This window comes from Harpia harpyja, chromosome 7 (assembly GCF_026419915.1).
Source record: "Harpia harpyja isolate bHarHar1 chromosome 7, bHarHar1 primary haplotype, whole genome shotgun sequence".
NCBI lineage: Eukaryota > Metazoa > Chordata > Aves > Accipitriformes > Accipitridae > Harpia > Harpia harpyja.
Window position 1 is genome coordinate 32,278,478 of NC_068946.1, and position 24,207 is coordinate 32,302,684.

Genomic DNA, 24,207 nt, shown 5'->3' on the forward strand with positions numbered 1-24,207 from the left:
TAAACAGCCTCTTTTTTTTCAGCAATTTTGCGAAGGGTAGGGCAGAAGACAAGGGCACTTTTTTTCAAAAGAGGATCTTGGACTCATACGGGTAGCGGTGACCATCCCTGCCCCTTCCCGTGAGAAGAAGTTTTTCCTGTTCTCCCCTGCTCTGCCTTCTCGGGGTTTCTGCCCCTCTTCTGCATGAACGTTGCCTGAGCCTGCGGATCTCTCTTTTTAAATGCAAAACGAAGAAGGGGTTGGGAGCTTGAGGCAGCCCCGCCATACACCCACCGCCCCGCGGATCCCGGGGAGCTGGCGGAGCCGCTCTCTGCTCTGCCCGGGGGGAGCGGCAGTCCCCGTTAGCTCCCAGCTGCGCCAGCTGGCTGCCTCGGCCCGGCCCGGCATTGAGCAGCCGGCAGCGTTTCGGGCTGGCACCTTTCCCTGAATCCTCATAAATAAAACTGGAAGTAAGTTGCAATAGAAAAATCAGAGGAGCTACATCGCCGCGGTCCCGCGTGCAAGGACACCTGGGGTGCCCCGCCGGCCGCAGCTTCCAGCCGAGCCCCGACGTCCCCGGCAGACCCCTCCGTGGGGGGCGGCGGGGCCTCATGCGGGGCCGCCCGGGGCACCCGTGGGCGCGGCGGCGGGGGCGGCCAGCGCCTCCCGCTCCCGCTTCTTCTGCTTCATGCGGCGGTTCTGGAACCAGACCTTCACCTGGGCGTCGCGGAGGCGCAGCGAGCGGGCCACCTCGAGGCGGCGGGCCCGCGACAGGTACCGGCTGAAATGAAACTCCTTCTCCAGCTCCGTGAGCTGCCGGGTGCTGAAGCTGGTGCGTGCGGGGCAGGCGGGAGGCTGCCCCCCGCACGGCGCCGCGCCGCCTGCAACGCCGAAAGAACACCGCGCTTCAGCGGGGGCGGGGGAAGGGAGCGGGGCCGGGGCCGGGGAAGGGAGCGGGGCCGGGGCCGGACGGGGGCAGAGGGGAGCTGGGATGGGAGCAGCCCCCGCCCGCGCCCTGCCGCCCCACTCACTTCTCCCGAGCGGGCTCCGCTTCGCTCGCATCCACTCGAAGGTGCGGGGCGCCGCCGGGGCCGCCGCCGGGGCCGGAGAGCCGGGCCCGGGGGCGGCCCCGGGGCAGGGCGAGAGGCGCCGCAGCCCCCCGCCGCCCGCGCCGGGGCAGGGGCGGCCGGGCTCCGGCGGCGGCGGCGGGCGGCCGCTCCCGGGGAAAATGGACGTGGCGTAGCCCGGCGGCCCGGCTCCGCGGGACGGCCGGTAGCCGGGGCCCGGCGCCGCGGGGGGAGCGGCCGCGTACCCCGCCGCCCCCGCGCAGGCAGGCGGCGGGGGGGGCGCGGCGCTGGCGCCGGTGCCCAGCGCCAGGAAGGCGCCGTCCCCCCGCCGGGGGTAGGGGGTCTGGGGGGCCCCGCGGCACAGCCCCGACGGGAAAGCGAGGGGAAAGTACCCCAGATCCATGGCCCGCGGGGCAGCGCCGCGCCCCGCCGGGGCAATATTGCCCTAATATAGGGCCGGGAGCGGGGCGGCACGTCCCGCCCCGCGGCCAATGGGAGCCCGGCGGGGGGAGCCCGCACCGGGGGTCCCGGGCGCCGCCGACTCCCCTTCCCACGCCCGGCCGCCCGGGGCCTGCGCGGGGCTGCGGGTGGGCAGTCCCCCCGAGCCCTCCCGCGACCCCCCCGGGGCAGGCCGCTCGCTCTGGACTCGCCGGAGCCGCCGCGCACCTCGGGGCCGCTTGCCGGGAGTTTGGAGGGTGGGTGAGCCGGCGCTTTCCTGCTACCCGACCTCCCGTCCCAGGGCAGCTCTGCCCCCTGCCCTTGCCCTGCTGCCGGCCAGGCCCCCGGAGGCTCCCACGGGAGCCCACGCAGCCCGGGGGAGCAGCCGGGGGCGCGGCGGGCTGGGCAGGCACCCCCAGGCTCTCCGCCTGTCCCGGGGAGGGGGGCTGCTGCACCTCGCGGCGCTTAATGGTCTCTCTCCATCAGATAAGTGCTCTGCAGCCTCTCAAAAGTGAATCCCCGGGCTCACCCCGTTAATGGGCTTTCATTTTTCCCTTGGCGATTCGGCATTGTTTACTGAGCGTTTGCAGCTGGCAGAGAGCTCAGCAAGTTGCACTGCCCAGCCAAACCCTCCAACTCTCTCTCTTGGTTTTCATTCCCCCGGTATGGCAGTGAACAGGAACAAGTGTGGAGGATGTGAAGCCTGGACTCCAAAAGTGATCATCTTTCCCTAAATGTCTCCAAAAGTGACACTTCACCGTTCCGAGCTACACATATGCTTGATTTGGATAATGATGGGTTTCATCCAACTCGTCAGCTGATAACCATGTGTCAACGCAGTTCAGAACAGCAAAAGCACGCGCTGGGCAGAGCACACTTGGACTTTGGTGCCTTGGTACTGGACAGACAAGGAACACAAAGAAGGGCTATATCATGCTGCTTTGAATTAGACGTGTAGCCTTCTAAGTCTTAGGAGGTGGATGTGGACTCAGCTGGGAAATGCAAGGGTGGTACCTTATCAAAAATTATTTTATTTCTAAATAAAAGCACGCAATTGAAAGGCCTTCATCCATCATACAGTGCCTTCCACTCAACAGCCCGAAGAGCTCTACAAGCTCTTGGCCAAACTGCTGCTCACTGTGGTCAGGAAGAGGCCACAAATTTTGCAAGGACCAGACATGGTGCAAGCCATGCAAGGGCAACCAGGATCCCCAGAGAAGGAAAAATTCCACTGGGTCTTTTGCAGATTTCAGAGGGCTGGGCTGGTGGCAGGGAAGGGACACTGTGGGGAGACACAACCAGACCATTTCACTGACTCAGCCTCAACTTTTTCCCATGGAGACTTGTGCTGGGCAGCTCCAGCTGCCACACTGTTATGCCCAGCTGATGGTTCAGAGCAGGCCTGATTTTCTTTCCTGCAGAGGCCCTGAGAGGACACATCCCTGGGTCAAGCAGACACAAGCCTGCAAGGACATGGGAGCACTTCCCTACATATGGCCTCTGACCAGCAACGTGGCCTTCTATCAGCCCCACTTTTTCCCCAGCTCATCCAGCCCATCTACTGTAAAGCAACTGTTACAGAGCAAAGGCTGGCTATACAGATTACTACTTTAATGTGCTTGGGACTCAGAGTCTACAGACAGAGCAGTCACTGTAAGCCCAGGGTCCTGAAGTTAGGTGTTCTCCAGACGCAGACTTGTTCAGTGTTCGGGGCTGTGCTACCTTACTGCACTAATAATGGGGTATCACCTACATTTCCATCTGCAGAGGATGCAGGTATAGATTAAAATAACAGTTTAAATCAAATATACCTTGTCAGGAAACCTACATTTTGAGGGAGGGGTTAAATTCTGGATGATACTAACTTGCTCAGCACACCCATGGCAATCAGAGTGGTTTGGAAAACGTCTTCTTCTGACAAAAGAGAAGCCCAGGAACACCAGGCTTTCTCTTTAGTAGAGAAAGGCTGTCCACGCAGGAGAGCATCTGTGCTCTTCAGTCTCCCCTGCTGTAAAAACTCCTGCCCACAGTGAAGCGAACAGCACTGGCTCCAGAGGAGGGCTGCTGCTTTACTTGAGTCTTCTGTTTGCAGAACGCAACTGGTTTAATTACACCTAAAGCTGTGTTTTACATGCCAGAAGAGCTGTCCGTGCTCACACCAACATATGATCTCTCCATACACCCAGCTGGATTCTGTTACCGAGTTTCTCGTTTGTTACCTGTTTGTTTTTGCAGGACTGTTCAAGGATGAGGAAAGCAGAAATCAGTGGCTAAATGCAGGCAAAGCGTCTCTTGTTGCTGCTCTGGCTTTTGAGGGGGGTACAATTTTCTACGCTCCTGAATTTCACAGTGGTCAGACTTAAATTGCTAAGTCCCAGTGATAGGAAGTTGAGCGACTGCAGCTGTTTTTTTGCAAGAGGTCTATTGGGAAAGAGTCCCTGGAAGTCAAAGGAGGAAGAAGAAAAGCATGTTAAAAAGAAGAGTGGGAGGAACATGATGCTGTCAAAGGCAATTTGAGAATGGCTGGGAGGTTTAGGCACGTCTGTGCAAGAAGTGCAGTGATGGCACAAGCCAGGGGAGATGCTGGGGCAGAAACATCCGTGAGAACAATGGACTAAACCAAGCCCTGTGCCACCACGCTTCTGGAAACATGTGGGCCACTGCAAAGCCTGAGACAGCCACTGTGAAATTAAGACATGATGTAGGAACAAGCCCAGCCAAAAAGCCCCAAGCCCTGTTGGGTGCAGACACTTACCAGCAGTGCCCTGGGGAGGCTGCTTGAGCAGCATGCGTGTTGAAGGCAATGGCAGCCCTGAGCCACAGGGACTGCTTTGAGGTTGGGACATGTTGCCTTTCCTCTCTGGAGCAAGCCTCCACCCTCTGTGCTTGTCACAAGAACTAACACACAGGAGATTCAACAGATCCCCCCCAGGAAAATGATGTGGAAGGTCTGGTTCAAGCATGACCTTGTCCTTGCCTCTCTGCTGCCACAACACTGCCAGCCAGGGAGAGCTGGTTCTCAGTGGTACATGGGGATGTACATCCATGGTGTGGAGACAGCCAGGGTGTGGGTGGGCATCCCGAAGAGAGGTAAGCAAACACTGGGGATTTAAGCAGTGGCCCTGTTAACACAGGCAAACCATCAGAGGCCCCTGGGAGGAAGGCTATCAGAGAAGAAGGAGGAGAAGCCCTGGAAAATTTATTTTGTAAAGTGTGAATAAAACCAGGGATGTACAGACGCCAGGGCAAAGAAGGGGAATTGTTCTGCCACTCCAGGGGAGCTGGGCTCAGCTCCAGCACAAGCACAGCCCTTCCAGGCAGGCAGGGTACTTTGTGCTCTTCTTGAAGAAGGTGTTGTTCCCCTCTGCTGTCGATATTTCCCTGCCACAAGCTCCCCTTTCCTGGCTGACCCCTGGGGCAGTTTCACCAGGCCTGGGACAGGGACCTCTGCTCTCCCAGCACATGGGATTAACCACAAAGATCCTCTACATGAACACAGAGAAGAGGAAAGTCTCTCCCTCCTTCTGTAAGGATTTCCCCAGAACAGTGATTCCACACAGGTCCCTGTGCCATGTAATGCCCTGTTTCCTGACCCGTGGCTGTGAATTTGGTAAGAAGGAAAAATTATACGTACTGATAACCCAGAGGTATCAAGGTAAGCCATACTGCTGTGTGCAAAACAGGGATGTCAAAGGGTTTGCAGCCAAGATTTCTGCCTTGCCTAGCCCTTTTTGCTCCCGAAGGTCCTAAAAGGTGGCCCGGGTTCCTTGGAGGAAAGATTGAGACTGCACACCTCACTCAGCATGGAGTCATCTACCGTCTCCCAAAACTTCTGCTGTTGCAAGAAAAACTGCACATCAGCAAATAAAGAAAAAATGAACCCAAGTGTCCAAATTGTACATTCAGGAGTATTTTTTTACCTGGAAGACCTCCATCCTGCCTAGTACAGATCCCATGCTAATTTTGTTCAGCTTTGTGCTTATGGTCATTGCAGCTGACTTCTGGAGTTCATCCCAGAGCAGTTCAGGGAGCTCAGGGACCCTGGGCTCTGAAGGTAGAGACAAAGGCCCACCTTTTCTCCCAAGCAGTATCTGCAGAGGCCTGAGGATGTGCAGGCACAGACACCTTGCTGTGTCCCCTTTTGCATCTCAGCTTTTGTGACCGAAGGGGTTTGGTCCCATCCTGCCACATTACTCCATGGCTCTCGGGCTCCGGGACTGGGCTCTGCCTCTGCTGGCTGGGGTTTCTGGTAGAGTCCCAGCTGGCTCAGGCCCAAGCAGAAGTAGGAGGAACCGCTGTCGAGTGAAAAGTGCTCATCATGTGATTGATGACCACAAATAGAGCCAGTCCCCTCCCTCCCCCACCAGCCCCACTCCCAGCGAAGACCACGGCGTACCCACTGCCGCTGCTCACATGGGAATGGAGAGCCGTTGTCCATTCAGGGATTAACCTGCCGCTCAGTCCCTGGAAAGTGGCTGCGGCCAACAGAGCTCTGGTCCAGCCCATCTCACGCCTTTTAAAAGCAGAGGTAGCCGGTTCAACAATATACAACATCACGTGGTGCCCAGCCAACCACCACGGCCCTAATTGCCCCGGCAGCACCAGCCCCTTTGTGCTGCCCGTCTGGCTCCAGCTTTTGTTCCCAGGCAGGTCTGCGGCGGTGGTGCTGGACGCCTGGGCCTCTCCGCCATGCAGCACACTGCAGCTTCACTGGGCTGCCATTGTGTGCGGCCACTGGGCACACACGGCAGACTGGCACATAGAAGTACGGCGTTGCGACCTGCAGCTCCTTCCCTCCCTCCCCAGCCGACAGCTCTCAGCGAGGCACCCTCCCAGTGGTAGCTCAGCAGCCCCATTCCCTTTACACTCTTTTTTCCCTAGCCAAGTAGTCCCTTCGGTGCCTGGACATCCCTGCAGGCTGTTTCATAGGGCTCCCCATGGGGATGGAGGCATGCAGAGACCCCAGTGGTGGATCCTGCCTTCAGACTTCTTGCCATGGGGTTCCAGTGACCCAGCTGGTCCCCAAGAAAGTCAAGGATCTTCTGGTTGGTGCTGGTGGGCTCCCTCTTAGCCACCCTCCCCCCTGCCTGTCCTTGCCTCCTGGGTGTGAAGCCAGCTGCCTCCTCTTCACTGGTGCACAAGGTTGCCTGCAGCCCCGGGTGACCCAGGCGTGGTCCTATGGTGGCAGCCAGGTGGGGTGCCCCAGAGACCCTCCCCGGCCTGCCCAGGGACCAGGGCTGGGAGTCTGCAGTGCTCTGTGCAGGCAGCACTTGCTAATGGCGCAGGAGGCATTTGGCTTTGTTTTCCCAGCCCCACACAAGTGGCACCTGCAAGATAGTGGCCTCCCTGGGAGCCCCTGGCTGTGCCTGCCTAGGTCCCCCTGCCCCGGTGCTGCTCACCAGGCCCTAGACAGTGGGTCATGGATGGGGCCCCCCTCAAAAGAAACAGGGTGCAAAGGGGCAGCTCAGTCCTGCACTGACTGCACGGAGCTAGCACAAAGCCTCATCTCCTTTTTGCAGCAGGGAAACTGCTGGGGCCCCATGAAATGGTATGTTACTTTAAGGGCCAAACCAACACGTGGAGACCCAAAACCCACTGATCTGAACAAGAGAACCTGCACGGCCTCGCTGAAGCTCAGTGCACCCCTGACACCTCTCAGCCGGTGCTGTCGGCAGCTCCCTATCCCAAACACTGCTGCAGCGCTGTCAGCATTGAGAGGCCCTGGCTCAGTGACCCTGTTATGGGTCTGGAATGGATGGAGGGAGCAGGGAAGGGGGGGAAGGGGTGCTATGGCTCCTATTTGCAAAGAAAGGCAAGGCTGGGATCAGCCCCAGGCCTGGCCTTGGCTGACGATTTGTGTTCTAAATAGGTGACCGGAGTTCAGCACATCAGATGCTGTTGCAAAGGAGGTGAGTTCCTATTGAGTGTGAAAGGGAGTTGTTTATAATTTATGGGTTTTAAATGATGGGCCAAGAAAAAGTCTGGCTTGTGCCAAAGTGTGTCTCTCCTCTAGATTGCTGATGCTTGTACAAACATTGTAAAAATGCCAGCGATCTCGCTGAAGTAACATTACTTCTATAATTAGGTTATCATCACAGACTTCTATTGCATTACAAACGAGACACCTCTGCCAGAGTCACGGAGAAGAAAGTGAATTTATTTACAAGAAGATTTCCCCTCGCACATGCTCCTCCGCCTCCCCCACTGGAAACTGCAAACCCCATCTTTCTGCAATATGAAAATAATTCAGAGCAGTGTGCCTCAGTAACACCGTGTTTGTGGTCAAGGTTCCTCTGAAATCCCCTTCTGCCTCAGATCTGGGGAAGGGCTATCTATAAACGGCCTTTGCTTTCTTAACAGATTTAATGAAGGACTAATAGTGTAAGTCAGAGGAGACACTGTTTGAAGAACAACCTACAGAGCACGAAGCTGGGAAATGCTTGGGAAAAGCACATTGGGTTACACCAGGGACGGCCCTGCGGAAATGGTGGTGCCTTGCCATTTCGCAGGTAGAAGCAGGTGATGCGAAATATGTCATGATTTCAAGAACACACAAAAAAACCTACATGGATGATTTCAGTCGTGGGTACATTGATCACAGAAAGTTCTGGAGATACAAACAGATATATATATATGGAATATTACAGAAGTATAATTCACGAGTGGTGTTTAGCCTTACTTTTTGCGTTGTTTGTATGTTTTGTTTACTCCTGGCTGCAGCTTCTAAGAAACAATTTGTGTGAAAACTTCCATAGAAAACAATTTTAGGGCTTAAAATGGTTAAAATATGTCTCCGAACAAAGTAGTTTATTCTGTTTTGCTTTGTTTACAGATCTACAACACATATATCCAAATTTGCTCGGGTGAAAGTGAAATTTAAGAAAAGATACACTTCTCAACGTAGCACGACATTGTTAAAATCGCACAGAGGGGAAAATAAAACCCTAAGTAATATTTCGAATCGTTACTGTCCAGCCAAACATAAATACCAGAAGGCGAGGAAGAAAGCAGGGAGGAGAAAGAAACGAAGAAGAAAAGAAAGAAAGAAAACTTGTCTGTGTTGACCAGAATTGGAGGAGTTAAAATATTTCTCACAATAGGAATGCCAGGTCCTGTCATTAGAGGATGGAGTAGGAGCTGCAGTGTTTGTCAAACTGTGAAGTGGCGCATCAGACGGTTTGGTGGGGAATACAGAAGTTCGGATTAATCTTTAACTCGACACTTTTAGAAAGAGATAAGAATAGTCTTCTCGGAGCGAGATGTACCATCAGGAAGAGACTTTAATGACAAAGTTTACAAAAGAAGTATCTCTGTAAATCCAGCGAGGGATTCAACACAGCCGGGTAACTAGAGAGGAGGAAACACGAGGGTTGAGAGCATCGTTCCTTTTTTTTTTTCTTTTTTCCTCCTTTCTTTTTTTTCCCTCCTTTTTTTTTTTTTTTTTTTTTTAATTCTTCCCCGTGTTAGCTGTCCCGTTCGTGGCAGAGAGAGGCGGCAGTGCCCCGGGGACGGGACCGTCCTCGCCGGGCAGCGGGGGAGTGCGGCGGCACCGCCCGGCCGCTGCCCGCACCCCGCCTCGGCGGCTCCCCTTCGGCTGTGTGTATCTGATTGTCAATTTTCTTTCAAAGTTTATGTTTATGAAAAACAAGAGGAAAATCTCGGGCTTCCAAAGATGTCTAAAAAATTGATTTATGGTTAGTATAAGGACAACAGTGTAAATAACAAAGGAGGCGGCAGCTGCTGCGCAGATTGCTATGGAGACCCTAATGAAATTAGCACTATCAGAGGGTTTCTAATTTTTTTGCGTTCTAAGCTTCTAATTTCTTTTCTATTTCAGATAGCCAGAGCCTAATTAAAAAAAAAAAAGAAGAAAGAAAATAAAATAGCCCACCGAAATAATAATATGTGCGATAGATACCCAGTCAATAAATAAACGTTAACCTCACCGAGGTTTTCGTATGCAGGATTTGTTCCAAAACAAGATGGCCAAGCGCCCCACTTTGTAGATCGCCTCCTCAAAGCGGCTGTGCTTCCAACCAAAGGTGGCTTCACCGGGCCGAGCCAGCTGCCGGCCAAGCCACCGAGGCGCTCGAGTGGGGCCAGCCGGTTAGAAATAAATACTTTAAAAATACTTTCGATATTATTTTTTTTAAAGTGTAACGGCTCTTTGTGCGATGCCAGTTTGCTTTACTCTATTAATGACTCACGACTTGCCGTCTTAATTAATCCTTACATAAACTACAAACACCAGCCACTGTTACAACTGTTCAAGACTACTCTCTCAACTAGCTCAGACCGAATATACTAAATAGGTGAAATGTAAGTCACCACGGACCTGAATCGCTCTCCCGAAGTATTGGTGAAGAAACTCTACAAATACCCACATAAATACATTAAGACGAGGATAAATAATCAGTGATACAAAAATGTCTCGCTTAAAATAATAAATACATATCGTTTAGTCCGATGCGACCCTTACGTTACGGCGGAATTCATAAATTAACTTCTCTGAAACAAGCCTGCGCGCGGGCGAGCTCCCACCGCTGGCGACTGGTCTAAAACACCTCAGCGTGACGCGCCGCTAAACACTACGGCACCTCTAAGACTTACCTTCAAGTACATCATTACCGGCTTAGCAGTCCCTCGGCTTGCAGTATATTGCACTGTCACGCTTACAACAGCCCTAAGAGAAAGGCTCCTGCTCACGGACCTACTCGGGGCTGCGGGAGGGAGAAGGGAGCTGCTAGGGGAGACGCAGCCGCTAATACTGTTGGCACTCGAGAGCTTTAAAGTAACACTGTCCCGTCCGAAAAGTGAGGTAATGGAGAGGGGAGCGGGCCCCGCCGGCCGCCGCCCCGCTACAGATGCGTGAGCTTGGGCGCCTCCGGCATCCGTCCCTGAGAGGTGTGGTGGGAGGAGAGGTCCGTGTAGGTGGGGTGGGGGTCGCAAGGTCCGTGGTGGTGGCCGCCGGGGATCTGGGCGGCGCAGCTGTAGTCCACGCTGGCGGAGGAGGGGTGCTGCAGGTGCCCCAGGTTGAACATGGGGCCCGAGGCCGGCATCGAGTCCACGAAGTTCCCCCCCACGTACACGGGGCTGCCCTGCAGGCTGGGGTTGGCGAAGCCGCCGCCGCCGCCGCTCTGCATGGGGTGGGGGTCGTACTCCGCGCCCGCGTAGCGCTTCTGCTGCGGCAGGCAGCTGCTCAGCGGCGCCGTGTAGGCGGCCAGCCCGTACATGCTCTGCTGGGATTTGGCGAAGGAGGTGGGCGAGGGCGCGTCGTAGCTGAGGCTGTTGACGCTGGGGAGCTGGCTGGAGTAGCCGACGTGGTTCGGGCCGCTCAGGGGGGGGCTGCGGTCCGGGGACTGTCCGACGGGGGAGTGCATGATGCCTTTGGCTTTCTGGTCCTTTTTGTACTTCATCCGGCGGTTCTGGAACCAGATCTTGATCTGCCGCTCGGTCAGGTTGAGCAGGTTGGCCATCTCCACCCGGCGCGGCCGGCACAGGTAGCGGTTGAAGTGAAACTCCTTCTCCAGCTCCACCAGCTGCGCGCTGGTGTAGGCTGTGCGCACCCGCTTGGAGGCCGGCCCGGGGGGGCTCTTGTCCTCGCAGCTCTCTCCTGCGGGGAGAAGAGCCACAAAGAGCCGTTGGTCCCCCCCGAAAGCCCCCCCCCCCCCCGGGCTTCCCCGGAGCCCCGCCGCCCTCTCTCGCCCTGCCGCCGCCCGGGGAGGGGGCGCAGAGGGGCCCGGGGGCGGCCTCCCCCCCCTCCCTGCCCGCACCCCCTACCCCACCCCGCGGCTGCCTCCCCCCGGGGCCCCCCAGCGGCCGCCCGCCCGCCCAGCCTGGCCTCCCGCTGCTGGGCTGGCAGGGGGAGCGGGGCGGCAGCCCCCGGCCTGCCCCACCTGCGGCGCCCGGCAGGGCCGGGACCCCCGAGCGAGGGGCGGCGGCGACGGCAGCTGGAGGAGAAGGGGACGAGGCGCAGGGCCGGGGGGCTCAGCCCGAGGGGTTCAGCCCGAGGCGCTCAGCCCGGCTCCCCGGGCGGGCTACGGGCCGGGGCGGGCGTGTCGGGCTACCTGAGGGGGCGCAGGTGCTTTTCTGCTTGGAGTTCTGCCGGGACTCCTTCATCCAGGGGAATATCTGCTTGCTGAGGGTGGCAGTGGCCGAGCCGGAGGAGTTGGGGCCCCCCTTGGCTTTTTTCGGCGGGGGCGCGCTGGGAGGCGGGTTGGGCGGGGAGGAGGGCGGCAGCGCCGGGGGCTGCTGCTCGCCGATGCCCGGGGGCTGGCTGCCCCCGGGGCCGCCCCCGGCCGTCCGCATGCAGCTGCCGCTCAGCTCGCTGCCCTTGTGGGCCGGGGCGCGGCCGGGCGCCGAGCCCTGGACGGAACAGGCGGAGCCGGGGTACTCGCCGTCCAGGCCGGCCTGGCCGTAGGGCTGGTGGGCCGCGCCGTAGGGGTAGGCGTCGGCCTTGCTGTAGGTGTAGCCCCCGAAGAGCCCCGCGTTGTCGTAGTAGGCGGCTTTCTGCATCCTCCGCTCTGCGATCGCCGAGGCCCGCGGCCCCCGCTCAAATAACATTGACCGCCGCCCCGCGCCTCACGTCGTCGGCCCGGGCCACTCGCAGCCACCTGGGGAGGGGGACAGCGGGGACACAAAAGAGACCTTCAGTGGGGGGCGCCGGCTGGGAGCGGCCGGGCCGGGCCCGGCACACCCCGCACCCCGGCACCCCCAGCCTCGGCTGGGCCGGTGGGCCCGGGGGTGGCGGGGCGGGAGCGGGGGGCAGCGGGGAGAGACCGGGAGACGTCAAGGAAGGAGCAGGGACACCAGAGAAGGACCAGGGGACACCAGAGAAGGAGCAGAGGATACCAAGGAAGGAGCAGGGGACATCAAGGAAGGAGCAGGGGACACCAGAGAAGGAACAGGGGACATCAAGGAAGGAGCAGGGACCACCAGAGAAGGACAAGGCGACACCAGGGAAGGACCAGGGTCGCCAAGGAGGGAGCAAGAGCCGCCAGGGAAGGAGCAGGGTCACCAGGCAGGAGCCAGGGCAAACCGGGGCACACCAGGGAGAGAGCGGGGCCCGCTAAGGACCAGGGGACAGCGGGGAAGGAGCCGCCCGAGAGCGATGGTGCTGGGGGGAACGGGGACACATTGGCGGGACTTCCCAGCGGCCACCTTCTGAGGCATTTTGGGGGACGTGTTCTCGCTTTGTTCTGTCTTTGGACCGTTCCCGCGCGAGTGTCGCTGGACCGGCCCCCGCGGCTGCAGGCCGGGGCTCTCGGTGAGCAAGGCGAGGCCGCGCCGGGCGCTGTCCCCGGGGACCCGCCGGCCCACTTCGGCCCAGAGCCCCCCCGGCGCCCCCCGCCCTCCCGCCCGGCACGCGTGCGCACGGCAGCGCACGGCTGACATGATGGATTGAGCCCGGGCTGCGGCCGGGCAGAGGCAGAAAAATCCCGTCCCCTTTGTAAACCCGGCCTCCTTCTTCCCCGGGATTCCTCCGGAGTTAAAGTGTAACCGGCGCCATTCACTCCCTTCACTTTGCACTATAAAGGAACTCGCAGGTCAGCTCCCCTATTTTAATTCCGTGATGAATTAAATTCCCTCACCCAACGTTTCTCCTCCCTTTTATTTGTCCCCCGTAGAAAGAACCTGAGCCACTGGAGATGATTTTTAGTGGGTTCTCTTCCTTTTCCAGCCTGCCAACTCACGGCGCTCTGCTCCCCGCCCCCCCGGCCGCCCGATCAGGCTGCTCAGACCGAAAACGCACGGGCGGCCCGAAGTGCCCTTAGGGCAGACGCTGTGGGGCAGGGTGCTGTTCCCTTTTCCCTTCTTGCTCCCGAAATTTCTCTGCGCTTGTTGCAAGATAGAAAGTGTTCTGCAATTTTGTTGCGGCTTGTCAATATTCCCTGTTCTTATTTTTCTTGTCGGATAGGGGGTTTCTCCGACATTTTTAGCAATTTTGTAAGTTAGCACATACTTCACCTGACAATGTAAGTCTGTAACTCAACGTATCTTAAGAGTTCATTGTATTTCTTCAGGGTTTAAGCCTATTAACATACCAGAGAAGAGTAGCCAGAAATTTTTGAACAGTGTCCGATTATTACCATTCTCCAGCCTATACTTAAGCAATACTACCGGAGTACTGCTCTTTCTCCTGCAGCAAGTGGTACCGCCAAGTACCGCTGATTTGTTCTCTAAAATTCACCGGGACGCACGTCTGTATAACTCAGAATAACCTCAGCGAGCTGCCATCCCCGGCCGCTCTCGGCGGTTTATCCCCTGTCACAAACCGCCGGGGTCCTTTTCTTCCCTGAACAAAAGCTTGGGATGATCTGCGAAGCTGATGGAAATGGGAAAAGAGCTATTTTCCTCTCCTGGAAAATTTTAGTTTAAAAATGCCAGTGGAAATGGACGGTGGCGATTCAGATGAGTTTTAATACGCTGTGATAATCTTGACGAGTCTTGAAAGTATTTTTGTGCAAAATAACTCTGTCGCTCATTTTTCCACTTCTATCATCTACATTTTCGGGAGCGGTCTGGACTGAGGACTTTTGTTAGCACAACACCGCCTTGAGCGTAGGCTTTTATGTGCCTTGTAAAATATAGTTCCCAAAAGAATACGCAGAATCTTAAGAAAGAATATTGCTGTTAAGCTGTTAAAAGCCTTATTTCTTTTCTGAAATACCAACTGCTTGTGAACTCTGCTTGAACCTAAAAAGGAGGCTATGGGCCATAAATCACATGGACAATGCTCAACTGTTTGGTGGCTCATCTTTAGATCTTAAAAAGAGAGAGGCAGAGAAAGAGGGAGAGAGAGAGCTTTCCAGGGTTTGATTTTCTACGAGTGCAAGGCCCGGGGTGATGTTTTTATAGGTAACACCAAAGCAGGGGCTCAACACTTGGTGGTTTGGCCAGAAACAGCCTCCGGGGGAAAAAAAAAAAAAAAAAAAAGTGACATCCAAATGGCGAGACCGAGCCGTGGGAGGTGGGCTCGGAGGCACGGAGGGTAGGAAACCGCAAAGTATCCATGTCTGTGTTTCAGATTTCCCTTCCTTCTCTCCAGAAAGGTTAACCTCATCTGAACTGTTAGGCGCTGCACACGATAATGGGGCTTTTTGTCCCGCCACTCGTTCCAGTGCTTTTCGAGGTTACCGACCCTCTCACGGCCCTATCTGGGGAGCAGCCGGGAGCCCACGCGTCCGCCCGCGCGTGTGCGTGGAGCGCGGCCGGCCCATGCCGGCACCGGCCCGGCACTGCCAGTCGCTTTCCTCCCGCCACTTTCATATTAAGCAGTTCTCTACTAAAACTTCCACTACACTTAATTCTGCTTAGGATCAATATCTAATATGATACCGAATAAATAAGAGGCGGTGAAAGCGGCCAGCGGAGCGGTTATTAAAGCAGCCGGAGCTCTCAGGGCGCATATCAATGCACCTGTCATTGCGGTTTGTAACAAAATTTATGACTGCTAGCGCCGTGGCAGTAAACGCTCCGGCCAGGAATGAAAAGGAAAACTCTTCCCAAGCCCCGGCACTTTCAGAAGTGCAAAGCAGCCGGCGCGTAGGAGGGACCCCGGCAAAAGAATCCCCTGCTCGGCACGTTTCCCGGCCGCCGGCCCGGGGAAGCCCCGTATATAAGGAAAGCGCTGGAGCCGCCGCCGAAGCCGGCCGCCGCGCCAGGCCGCCGGCGGGGGAGCCGGGCGATGGGGACCCTCTGCCCCGGGCGGGCCGCCGGGCACCCACCGCCGGGGCTGCGCCTGAGCCGGGGGGGGGGGGGTCTCGCCTTTGAGGGGGGGCTGACAGCACCGGGGATGGCGGAGGGGCCTCGCGGACAGAGGAGCGGCGGGAGGGGGGGGGGGGCTGGCTCCTGCACGGAGCGGGGGCCGACGTGGGGTCCCTCTTAAACCGGAGCCCACCCCCGCCCCGGGGAGCCACCCGCTGCCCCGGCTGGGTCCAGGGCTTGGCTGCTCCCCAGCCCGGCTCGGCTCCCTCTGACCACGGGCAGCCGTCAGCGGGACTTTCCGCGGGCTCTTGCCGGTTCGGTGGTGAGGGCGGCGGCAGGGCCCGAGCGTTTGGGGGCGCCGGGCGGAGCCGAGCCGCGCTCCCCGCTCCCCGCTCAGCGGGCCGGCGGCCGGGCCGGGCTTCGCTCCCTGCGAAGGAGGGCCTGTCGCGCCGGGGGAAGCGAGAGGGGGATGGGAAAGGAAATTCAGAGAACTCACCACACTTATGTTTTTTCTTGATTTTTGACTTTAACTGTGTGGGTAGGATCTTCAGGTTCCTTTGGATAATCCCTGGGCACGGACCTGCAACAGAAGTGAGAACTCTCAGCGGAAACTGCTTTGTTTTGGACTTTCTTCCTCAGGACTTTGTTAATAAATGCACCTCTCGTCCGCAGCCCCTCACCGTGTCTCCCCGTCCGCGTCAGATCTTTTACCAGACAAAGGGCAGATGTTTCTCTTCATTTATTAATAGCGCTTTGAGAGAGGCGGGGAGCAAACGAACGAGCAAAATACCCCGGCTGCGGGTCGGACCCGGGCAGGGCGGCCTGCGGCAGCCGCTCCGCCGGGCCCCGCGCACCGGCCGCGGCTGCGGAGCCGCCCCTGCCTCTCCGAGGGCCCAGCCCGGGCCGGGGCGCGGAGGGGAGAGGAGAGGCAGCGCACGGGGCGGGGGGGACGGGAGCGCCATTCGAGGGGAGCTGCCGTCACCCCCGTCGGACACAACCCCCGCACCCGCGGCCCACGGAGCACTCCGCGGAAAGGCAGCTAGCGCAGGTCTCTCCTTTCCTCCCCCCAGCCCCCGGTTAAGACAGAGAGAAAGATGAGCGAAGAAACCCCAGCGCTGACAACGCGCCGCAAATATTTGCGGCTCGAAATGAGCATTTTGCGTCTAGCTGTGTAACGTGTCGACTCAGGACTTTAAGAACTTAAGAGTGCCAGAAAATCCCCCACAAAGAAGCCCAGGTCATTATAAAGACGATATCTAGCCACCATAAGCCTTTGAAATGACCTTTGGCTCGTACAGCAATAACTCACCACTTAATGAACAACCAACGGAAGCGCCTCCAATAGCTCACAACACAACAGACCTTACAACTTTCCACCAAGTCTTCTCTCTCCCTACCCAAACCCAGTAGGATGCAACATTCCTCCTCCAAATCACCTTAATTTATGCTGCCAAACTGGAGTTAGGGAAGTGGAGCTTCATGATTACACATGATGCTCGCTCAGGTTCTCGGCCCGGGCCTGTCCCGGTAACGTCTTATATAATATATTCACGTGGGTGTACGTCAACTTTAAGTGCTTTATTTTTTTTTAAAGAGAGTTCATTAGAAATAGCACTTTACAGGGAGTATGAAGGCAGCGTAAGTTGGGTTGCACCTTAGCCCCTGAGCGGAGAGATCATAATATTGCAAACCGAGTCATTGTTAGCCGCTGTTGATTAACACGGTAAGTTTTCATTTTGTGCCTAATTAATTATCGACTTCTCATCCCTTTCTGAAGCAGCTCCTCAGCCTCACAAGCGACGGCCTTCTTGCTCTAGACATGCTTTACTTGCCGAGAGCCTGGCCAAATACCAAGATTGCCACGGCCACAGGACTAGCCCCCAAAGTCTGTTCTGCGGAGAGGGGAGCCTGGCCGTGCCGGGGTTGTGCTCTGCTCCCAGTGCTGCTCCTGCAGACCCGACCTCGGAGAAGTTGCCAGAGCTAAACCCAGGGAAATCTTTAGAATTATTCAGGCGTGGGCCCAATATATGTATTATTGAAATTTTAGGTGAAGTTATAAGTGAGTGCTTCCATCGAGCCAAATGAAATGCTGCTTGCAGTAATTGGATTCAGCTGACTAACTTGGCAGGCCAGCAGCTTGGAGGCATACAGCTAAGAAAAATGTTCACTGCCTTTAACTTCTGATCGAGCAGAGCAACACGCAACAGAAAGAAAAAACAACCAGCCCAACTTTCTCCCCTTAGCCTCGGCCTCCTGTCCCCTTTCCCGCGGGGCACCTCGGCCCCCGCGGGGGACTCGCCCGGGTGACTCGGGGCGGGCAGGGTCCGGCGCAGGCTTACACCCACTCCGGCTCTCCAGCACAAAGCCGGGCTTTACGCGGGGGGTCCAGCAAACGTAACCGAGAGTTCACCCGGGCTCCAGGCAGGCCGCAAGTCGGTGGAAACGGGCGCTCCTGGGAGAGCCGGGCTGGTTGCAACAGCCCAAGAGGGAGCTGCACCGCAAACGTGTGCGGGGAGGCTGTGTGGCCGCTTCCAGCCCCCCCCAGTCTGCCCAGAGAGGCACCGGTCCCCCCCAGGCACCTTCCCAGCGCCTTATTGATCAAACCGCACAAATTCAGGGCAAGAAACTTCTCGGTAGAAAAACATCAAGCCGTGCTGCAAACAGCCTGTGTAACTCGAAGGCATGAGCATACCGGTAACAGCAACACTAAAACAACTGGGGGAGGAAAACAACAGCCACTGAGGAACACGAATGCACGGCGAGGGGGAAAAGGTTCGAGAAGGCGCTTGGCAAGAATATTTAAGAGACCCTACGTAGGGGCTACATTACCGATGAGCCTATTTTAAATCGCCCTTTACAAATCAACGCGGCTACCCCCTGCCCGGCTATCCACGGCAACGCATTAATGTAATGTTCAATCTTACTTTGGCAATGGGAGCATCTAACAAAGTTCTCTCTCCCTCGTTTCTTTCCTTATTTGTAATTTCCTTCCTGAAACCACCGCAAATTGGGAAAAGGGTAGGGATAAACGTCTTCCCCTAGCATTTGGGAAGGAGTCCACTTTTTGTTTAAAGAGCACAATAGAAAGAAGATAGACCTTAAAACGCTCAAGGAGGTGGAGACCACTCCATGCATTTGCAGCCGTTATGGGCAGAGATTGCAAACAAATTCCAGACAGTCTCTGAGTAAAGGCGATAATGCAGCCCCTGTGGTTAAAGGTCCCATTTTGTCATGCAGTTGCTTACCTGTGTATCAATTTATCATAAACCTGGGCTCCTCACTTTTCAGGATCTGTGCTTGCAGTTCTTAGAATATATCCTTCACCCTTTGTCTGCAGACAATACTCCCCTAAACCTGATCTTGCGGTTTTACAGACATTTCCATACACCAGAATTCCCGATAGAACGAAAACAGGCTCAGGCTCAGGCTCAACTACCAATAAAAGAGAGCGAGTGGAAATCGGAATTTGTTGGGCTTTCAAAAAAAAAAGGAAAAAAAAAAGAAAAAAATCAACACACAACCCTTTAGCCATCAGCCTCCTGGAACCACAGGCAGCAATTGGCCGGCTCGTGTTTTGTTTTGGTTTTAAATCGTGCGGCCATTGATGAATTTGGGGGGCGAGCGGGAGAAACCCCTTTATAATCAGAAATATAGGCACTGCCTTAAAATACAGGCATATTCGCCCACGTGATCGCAGAGGCAGCTCGCCGGGGCCGAGGCTGGCGCGCTCCCCGCGGCCGCCCGCGCCCCCGCGCAGCGGGGCCGCCGCGCCGGGACCCGCGGGGCGGGCCGTCCCCCGCGCTCCGCGCTCCGCGCACCGGCCCGCCCGGCCGCGCTGCCGAGCCCGCTCTCCTCCCGCGGAGCTCCGCGCCGCGGCGGCCGGCAGAGGCCCCCGCACTTACGCGCCCCGCGGGGCCGGCGGAGCCGGGGGAGGGTGAATTCCGCGGGCGGGGTGATCCCAAGGGCGCAGGAATTCCCGGCGGAGAAAGAGGAGGTATTTGGGGCCGGCTGCAGCCGAGAGCCCGCGCCGGGGGGGCAGCTCCGCAGCAGCGCTGCTCTGGCGGAAAGGCGCCGGGGCTCGCTGGCGTGCGCGGATTTTTGTTTTCTCCTTCTCCGGACCGGGAAGCTGCGGGGCAGCGGGGACTACCCCTGTCTGGAGGCTAAAGAAGCGTTGGGAGAAAAAAAGCTCATGACATTTGTGCGTGTGTGCGACTGCCCTGAGCCTGCCTCCCCTCTCCGTGTGTATGAAGAGACATAGAGCAAACCCGATGTATATCCGTCATGGGTCCCCACAAAGCTCCCCAACAATTCCAGTTCGGCAGGAAAAAAAAAATTATACTAGCTCCTCTGTTTGATTTTTCTAACATATCTGTAGCTATAAATACACCACACCTAATCTAACATCTGCTATGATTTCATTACCATCCAAAGCATGGGGATGTGACAGTAACGTATTACCTTACAATACTAACCGTAAGTGCATTGTAACATTTATCTAAATTACATTGCTTTTCCTGACTTTGCAAACCAGTTATAAAAAGATTGGAGTCCAGTGATGGAAACATAAGTTCAATGTAAATTATTGTGTACGGCTTCGGATTTATAATCCTATATTTCTTCGAAATGATGCACTTAAATCTCGCCTCAAGTAAGAGGTAATGGTTCTTTATATCCTTTTCCGTCAGCCATATATTTCGGCGTCTGGGTAGTTCTGCAGAGCCCCCCGCGCTCGCGTGTCTGTGTGTACATACAGCAACCCCTACACGCACAGCGTGTTCTGCATACTTGTGTACATATACACAAAGCCGAACATAATTCTGGCCGCTGTTTAGACATTTTGGATGACGGAGAGGTCTTTCGCTTCCTACACAAAAGTGCGAGGGAAAAGCTGGGCACCGGTCGAGCAAAGAGCACGAAAAGGATTCAGAAGAAAATGCTTTTTTGGAGGGCAGTTCGGAACCCCCTGGAAAAAGCCCCACAGCCGTCGGGTGTCTTTTTAAAATCTGGGGGGGGGGGAAAGCGAAATTTAACGTGAAAATGGAGGACGGCTGAAAGAAAGGAGCACCTTCGCCACCGCCACCAGAATTAAGACATCGTAGAGGGGACTGAAAAAGTATTAAGGAAATGTTAATCCTTTGGCTGGTGGGACTCCAGCTTTGCGCGAATTTGTCTCCAGTAAAGGATCTAAGACTTCTTCAATCGGAGCATATGTTCATAGAGCAATAAAACAGAAAGATTTACAGTCTCCGCCCGCCCCCCAGCAGCCTCGCACCCTTTCAGGAATTACTTATGATGATTTATAACAACAACTCCGGCAATTGTCAAACTGATAAAATAGCCCGGGCTATATGCGGGAATAAACGCTCTTATGAAAGGGCTGCGATTTATGTTCGGGTCCATTTTACTGCGTGTCTTGGTGGAGTTTGGTTTCTTTCCCGGACCAACAGGATAATATAAAACTTCATTGATAAAAATGTAGGAGTTCTCGTGAAGTAGCAAATCTGTTCCTTAGTCACTACCAAAGCACATAAACATTTGTCATCTTTGAATAATTGAATTAATGTGTTATTGTTTGAATGTATAATTCATAACATAGGAAACTTTGTCTCTGTCCTGCCACCGAAACGGAAGTAATAAAAAGCTACAATCTAGGGTTTTTTAGAAATTACTCCAGCAAGGGATAATAAAGAATATCCTGTTTGCAGAAAGTATTTCCAGCTGACCCTGGGATTTCACAGCGAAATCTCAGCCTCGTCGCCCATATTAGACGGAGTTTGCGGAGAGTGGCTTTGTGTAAAGACACAAACCCCATTCTCCCCCTCGTCCGGGCTACCGCTCGGGGACTTGAAAGGTGGCGTGCCCGCTTCGGAGGCCGGCTGCGCCGGGCTCCTCCGCAGCTCGGGCGGAGACGGACGGCGGGCCAGGCAGGAGCGGGCAGGGTGGCCGGGGGAGCGGGGCCGGGGGCCGGGGCCGGGGCCGGGGCCGGCCGGACGGCCTTTGTGCGGGCGGCGGGGGGAAGGCGCGCTCGGCGCCGGCTCCCGCCCCGCTGCGGCCCCCCTGTCAAGACGCACGGCAAAATTTACGACCCCGCTTGCGAAGGAGCTGGGGGCCTTTCCCCGCCGGTGGGAGCGGGCAGCGGCTGTCCTGACAGCCGCATTGTTCCTTCCGCGCCGCTCCGCGCCTCCCCGCGCAGGCGGCCGCGGCCAGCGCCGCCGCCCCGGGAGGCGGTCGGGCTGCCTCCTCCGCGGCGCTCCGCGCGGCTCCGCGCTGCTCCGCGCTCGCCCTCTTCCCCCCGCTCCCTGGGAAGCAAAGGTCACCGCTTGCGCCCGGTCCGGTTCCCGGCCGCTGCCGAGCTGGAAACCAGGAAGCAGCGTGCCCTATTTGTCAAGCGTTTGACAGCTGAGTTCATTAAGGCTTAAATAAGAAGGAATAAAAGTAAAAAATATTTACGTACCGGCGTCTCTTTTTCGGCAGCTACCAAAGAGCTAGGTGTGCAGAGAGAGGGACTGCACCCTTTGTATATTATATTCTTGGGATCTCTTCAGTTTTCAAGTCTGATAGAGTCCTTTGCTTGGCAGATTAATGACGACTCCGTGTTTCTTAAGGGACGTGCTGAATTAATTATTTCGCAAATCACGTGGTCAGGACTTGTAGAAATCTATTCTTATCATCTTCCTTGCACTTTGAAATTCTGCCTGTTATGACTGTTCCTAGCAAGATTATTTTGGTCTCTAGGCTTGGGGGGGAAGGGAAAAAAAAGGGAAAAAAGGAGGAAAAAAATCAGGGGAAAGGGCTAACCAACATGGCCGTTGGAAGCAGTGTGGCTCTGCACCGAGAAGTCCCTATTTACTGTACTGTACAGTGAGTGGGCTTTGCTATTGACTCTGCCTTTCCTCTTCATTCTTACCTTAACGACTAGTGGTGATATAATATACAGAACTGTATTGATGTATCGGGAGTAACAGGAGGAGCCATTAAACAGGAGAGAGAGAAAGTATAATCACAAAATGTGCCTCGACATTTAAACTCAGCGAGTGCGTGCTTAGAAACGCACACACACCCTCCCCTCCGCGCACTCCAGGCAGTAAGGGCACACGCCTTGGTCTGCGCACCGTGCTCCTTCCCCGGCCTGAGCCAGAGACTGGCTTTCTGGACTCGTGCCTTGACCGCGCTCCAGGAGAGGACAAGTCCTCAGTGACAAATACTTCTGACAAAACCAGTGCAATCGACTTCCCCCGGCCAGGGGTATGTGTTATTGTCTGAGGTGCTTACGCAGGGGAGAAAAAAATGATGTTTGCCTTAGGTGCACGGGAAAGTTTAAACTCTCCCAAGTTTGTCTTTTCTTGTGATGTCTCGTTTGTATCGGCTGGAAAAGTGAAGCGTACTGCCCAGAGAAAGCTACGCACCGCATTTCAATTTCAAATTCCCATTTCTGTTTTGAATTGATCCCCTCCAGGACTCACCTAACAGGCACACATCTGTGTGGGGATCGAGGTGACTTCAGGTGTGGCTCCTTGCCTCCTACCACACATGCATAAATCCGGGAGGCATTCTAGGAGGGCTTGTTAAATGCAAAGCAGTAGCAAATGGATGACAGGCACTTTTAACTGCAGCCCGAATGTAAATATAGACTCCAGCTTGGCCTAGAGTCACACCATTATGGCTGAGGCAATCAGCAAACCTGTTCAAAGGGACATTTGGAAGGATGCTATGCACAGTCACTCATCTTTTAACACTGTAATGATGGGAGGGACCAGCATTTTCACAGAAGAGAGACCCACCTTGTAAGGACTGTTTGTTCAAGGTACAAACCAGAATCTATTTCTCTACACCTTTTATTATTTCAAATGCATATGGAGGGCTTACATCAAAACTACAGGCCACAATTAGTATAAATAACGCTTTAATCAATGGCAGCAAAACATTGGCAAAGTCTATAAAAAGCATCACACTTGAACAAGACGAGTGTATTGCTGGACAATGCGACCGTTTAACAAAGGCTCCCATGCACAACGTTTCACCCATGATAAACAAAAACAACCAGCTTCCCTTCCTACACAAAATAACTCCGGAGAAGGGCTAAAAAACAACAAAAATAAACCGCAGGTTCGTTTTGCACGGGAGACAACGACAAGTGGGTGCTCCTGGTTGTTATTACAGACATCCCTGACCCTTCAGAACATTGGCAGCTGGAAACTATTTCTTTTGGTACTTTGCCTTCAGTTCATGTATTTTTCGAGCTTACAGCGCAATTAAAACTATGTAAACTTACAGTGCCCCAACCTTGCTCAAAGGGGACTTGCAAACAGGGTTGTAAGAGCTGTGCCTGCTGAACCCAACACTCGTCCTGGAGATATTAACATTTCAAAAGACAATGAGACAAATTCTGCTCGCAGCTACATCCCTGTTTGACTTCAGTGGGCGGGGGAAGGAAATCTGGGAGCAGAATTTGGTCCTTTAACTTCGGGAGCCATCTCGGTCGATAAGAAGCACAAAGCAAGGATTTGCTTATCCAAGGCCATTATTTTCCAGAAATGTGCCACAGATGCTAAAGTTGGTAGCTCTCTCTCGAATAACACGTTTGCCCTGCTCCCAGCCAGCTTATCACAGACTTTAAGTAAACAGCGGGGGTCCGGGAGGGGGATTTTCAAGAAGACCAGCCAGTGAGGTTTTCCTTTTTTTTTTTTTCCTCCTTCTCCCCCCCCCCGCCTTTTTTTTTTCTTTCCCTAGATTGGTATGAAGAGCAAAGGGAAGGCTTTGGACAACTCTGGAGAGGAAAGGCCGCTACCGCAGGAACCGGGTGTAACAAAACTTGAAAACTTGTCTCAGGAATTCCCTCCTCAAGCGCTGCTGCTGCTAGCTGCTCTCCATGCCAGAGAAAGGGAAGGGTAGTTTGGGTCCAAAAGGTTAAGGGTTTAGAGGTCACTCTTCCCGGCTGAAATACAACTAATCGAATAGAAAATTTGTCCTCTGGGTGAACCTGTTCCTGCAATTTAGCCGAACTTCAGTAAAATAC

At 55.3% G+C, this 24,207-nt stretch overlaps 2 protein-coding genes across 4 annotated transcripts in view; both read right to left on the minus strand.

The window, feature by feature from the left end:
• Positions 1-541: 541 nt before the first annotated feature.
• HOXD1 (homeobox D1) lies at positions 542-1,641 on the minus strand. The gene is made up of 3 exons (XM_052792368.1): positions 1,130-1,641; positions 1,011-1,081; positions 542-860 (listed from the first exon to the last, which is right to left on the minus strand). Exons 1-3 carry the CDS (start codon positions 1,447-1,449, stop codon positions 589-591), a joined length of 663 nt encoding a protein of 220 aa, XP_052648328.1. The 5' UTR covers positions 1,450-1,641; the 3' UTR covers positions 542-588.
• A 5,942-nt stretch (positions 1,642-7,583) lies between these two features.
• Positions 7,584-24,207, minus strand: part of HOXD3 (homeobox D3) — a 32,287-nt gene continuing 15,663 nt past the window's right edge. The window contains exons 1-4 of one of the 3 annotated variants that reach the window (XM_052793297.1): positions 21,646-21,784; positions 15,688-15,771; positions 11,552-12,097; positions 7,584-11,097 (exon numbers count right to left, since the gene is read on the minus strand). In XM_052793297.1, the coding sequence (XP_052649257.1) occupies positions 10,343-11,097; positions 11,552-12,047 (1,251 nt within the window). In that variant the 5' untranslated portion in view covers positions 12,048-12,097; positions 15,688-15,771; positions 21,646-21,784 and the 3' untranslated portion in view covers positions 7,584-10,342. Of the gene's footprint in view, positions 11,098-11,551; positions 12,098-15,687; positions 15,772-16,500; positions 16,707-21,645; positions 21,785-24,207 lie in introns of those variants that run through there. The other 2 variants (XM_052793296.1, XM_052793298.1) reach the window with 2 other exon arrangements.

What these genes read in the sequence shown, in the direction of transcription:
- HOXD1 (XM_052792368.1), bottom strand. Translation starts at nt 1,449, where the DNA reads ATGGATCTGGGGTACTTTCCCCTCGCTTTCCCGTCGGGGCTGTGCCGC. An exon ending in GCGGGCGGCGGGGGGCTGCG is followed by an intron (nt 1,082 to 1,129) that starts GCGCCTCTCGCC and finishes CGGCTCTCCGGC; the next exon opens with CCCGGCGGCGGCCCCGGCGG. An exon ending in GCGGAGCCCGCTCGGGAGAA is followed by an intron (nt 861 to 1,010) that starts GTGAGTGGGGCG and finishes TCGGCGTTGCAG; the next exon opens with GCGGCGCGGCGCCGTGCGGG.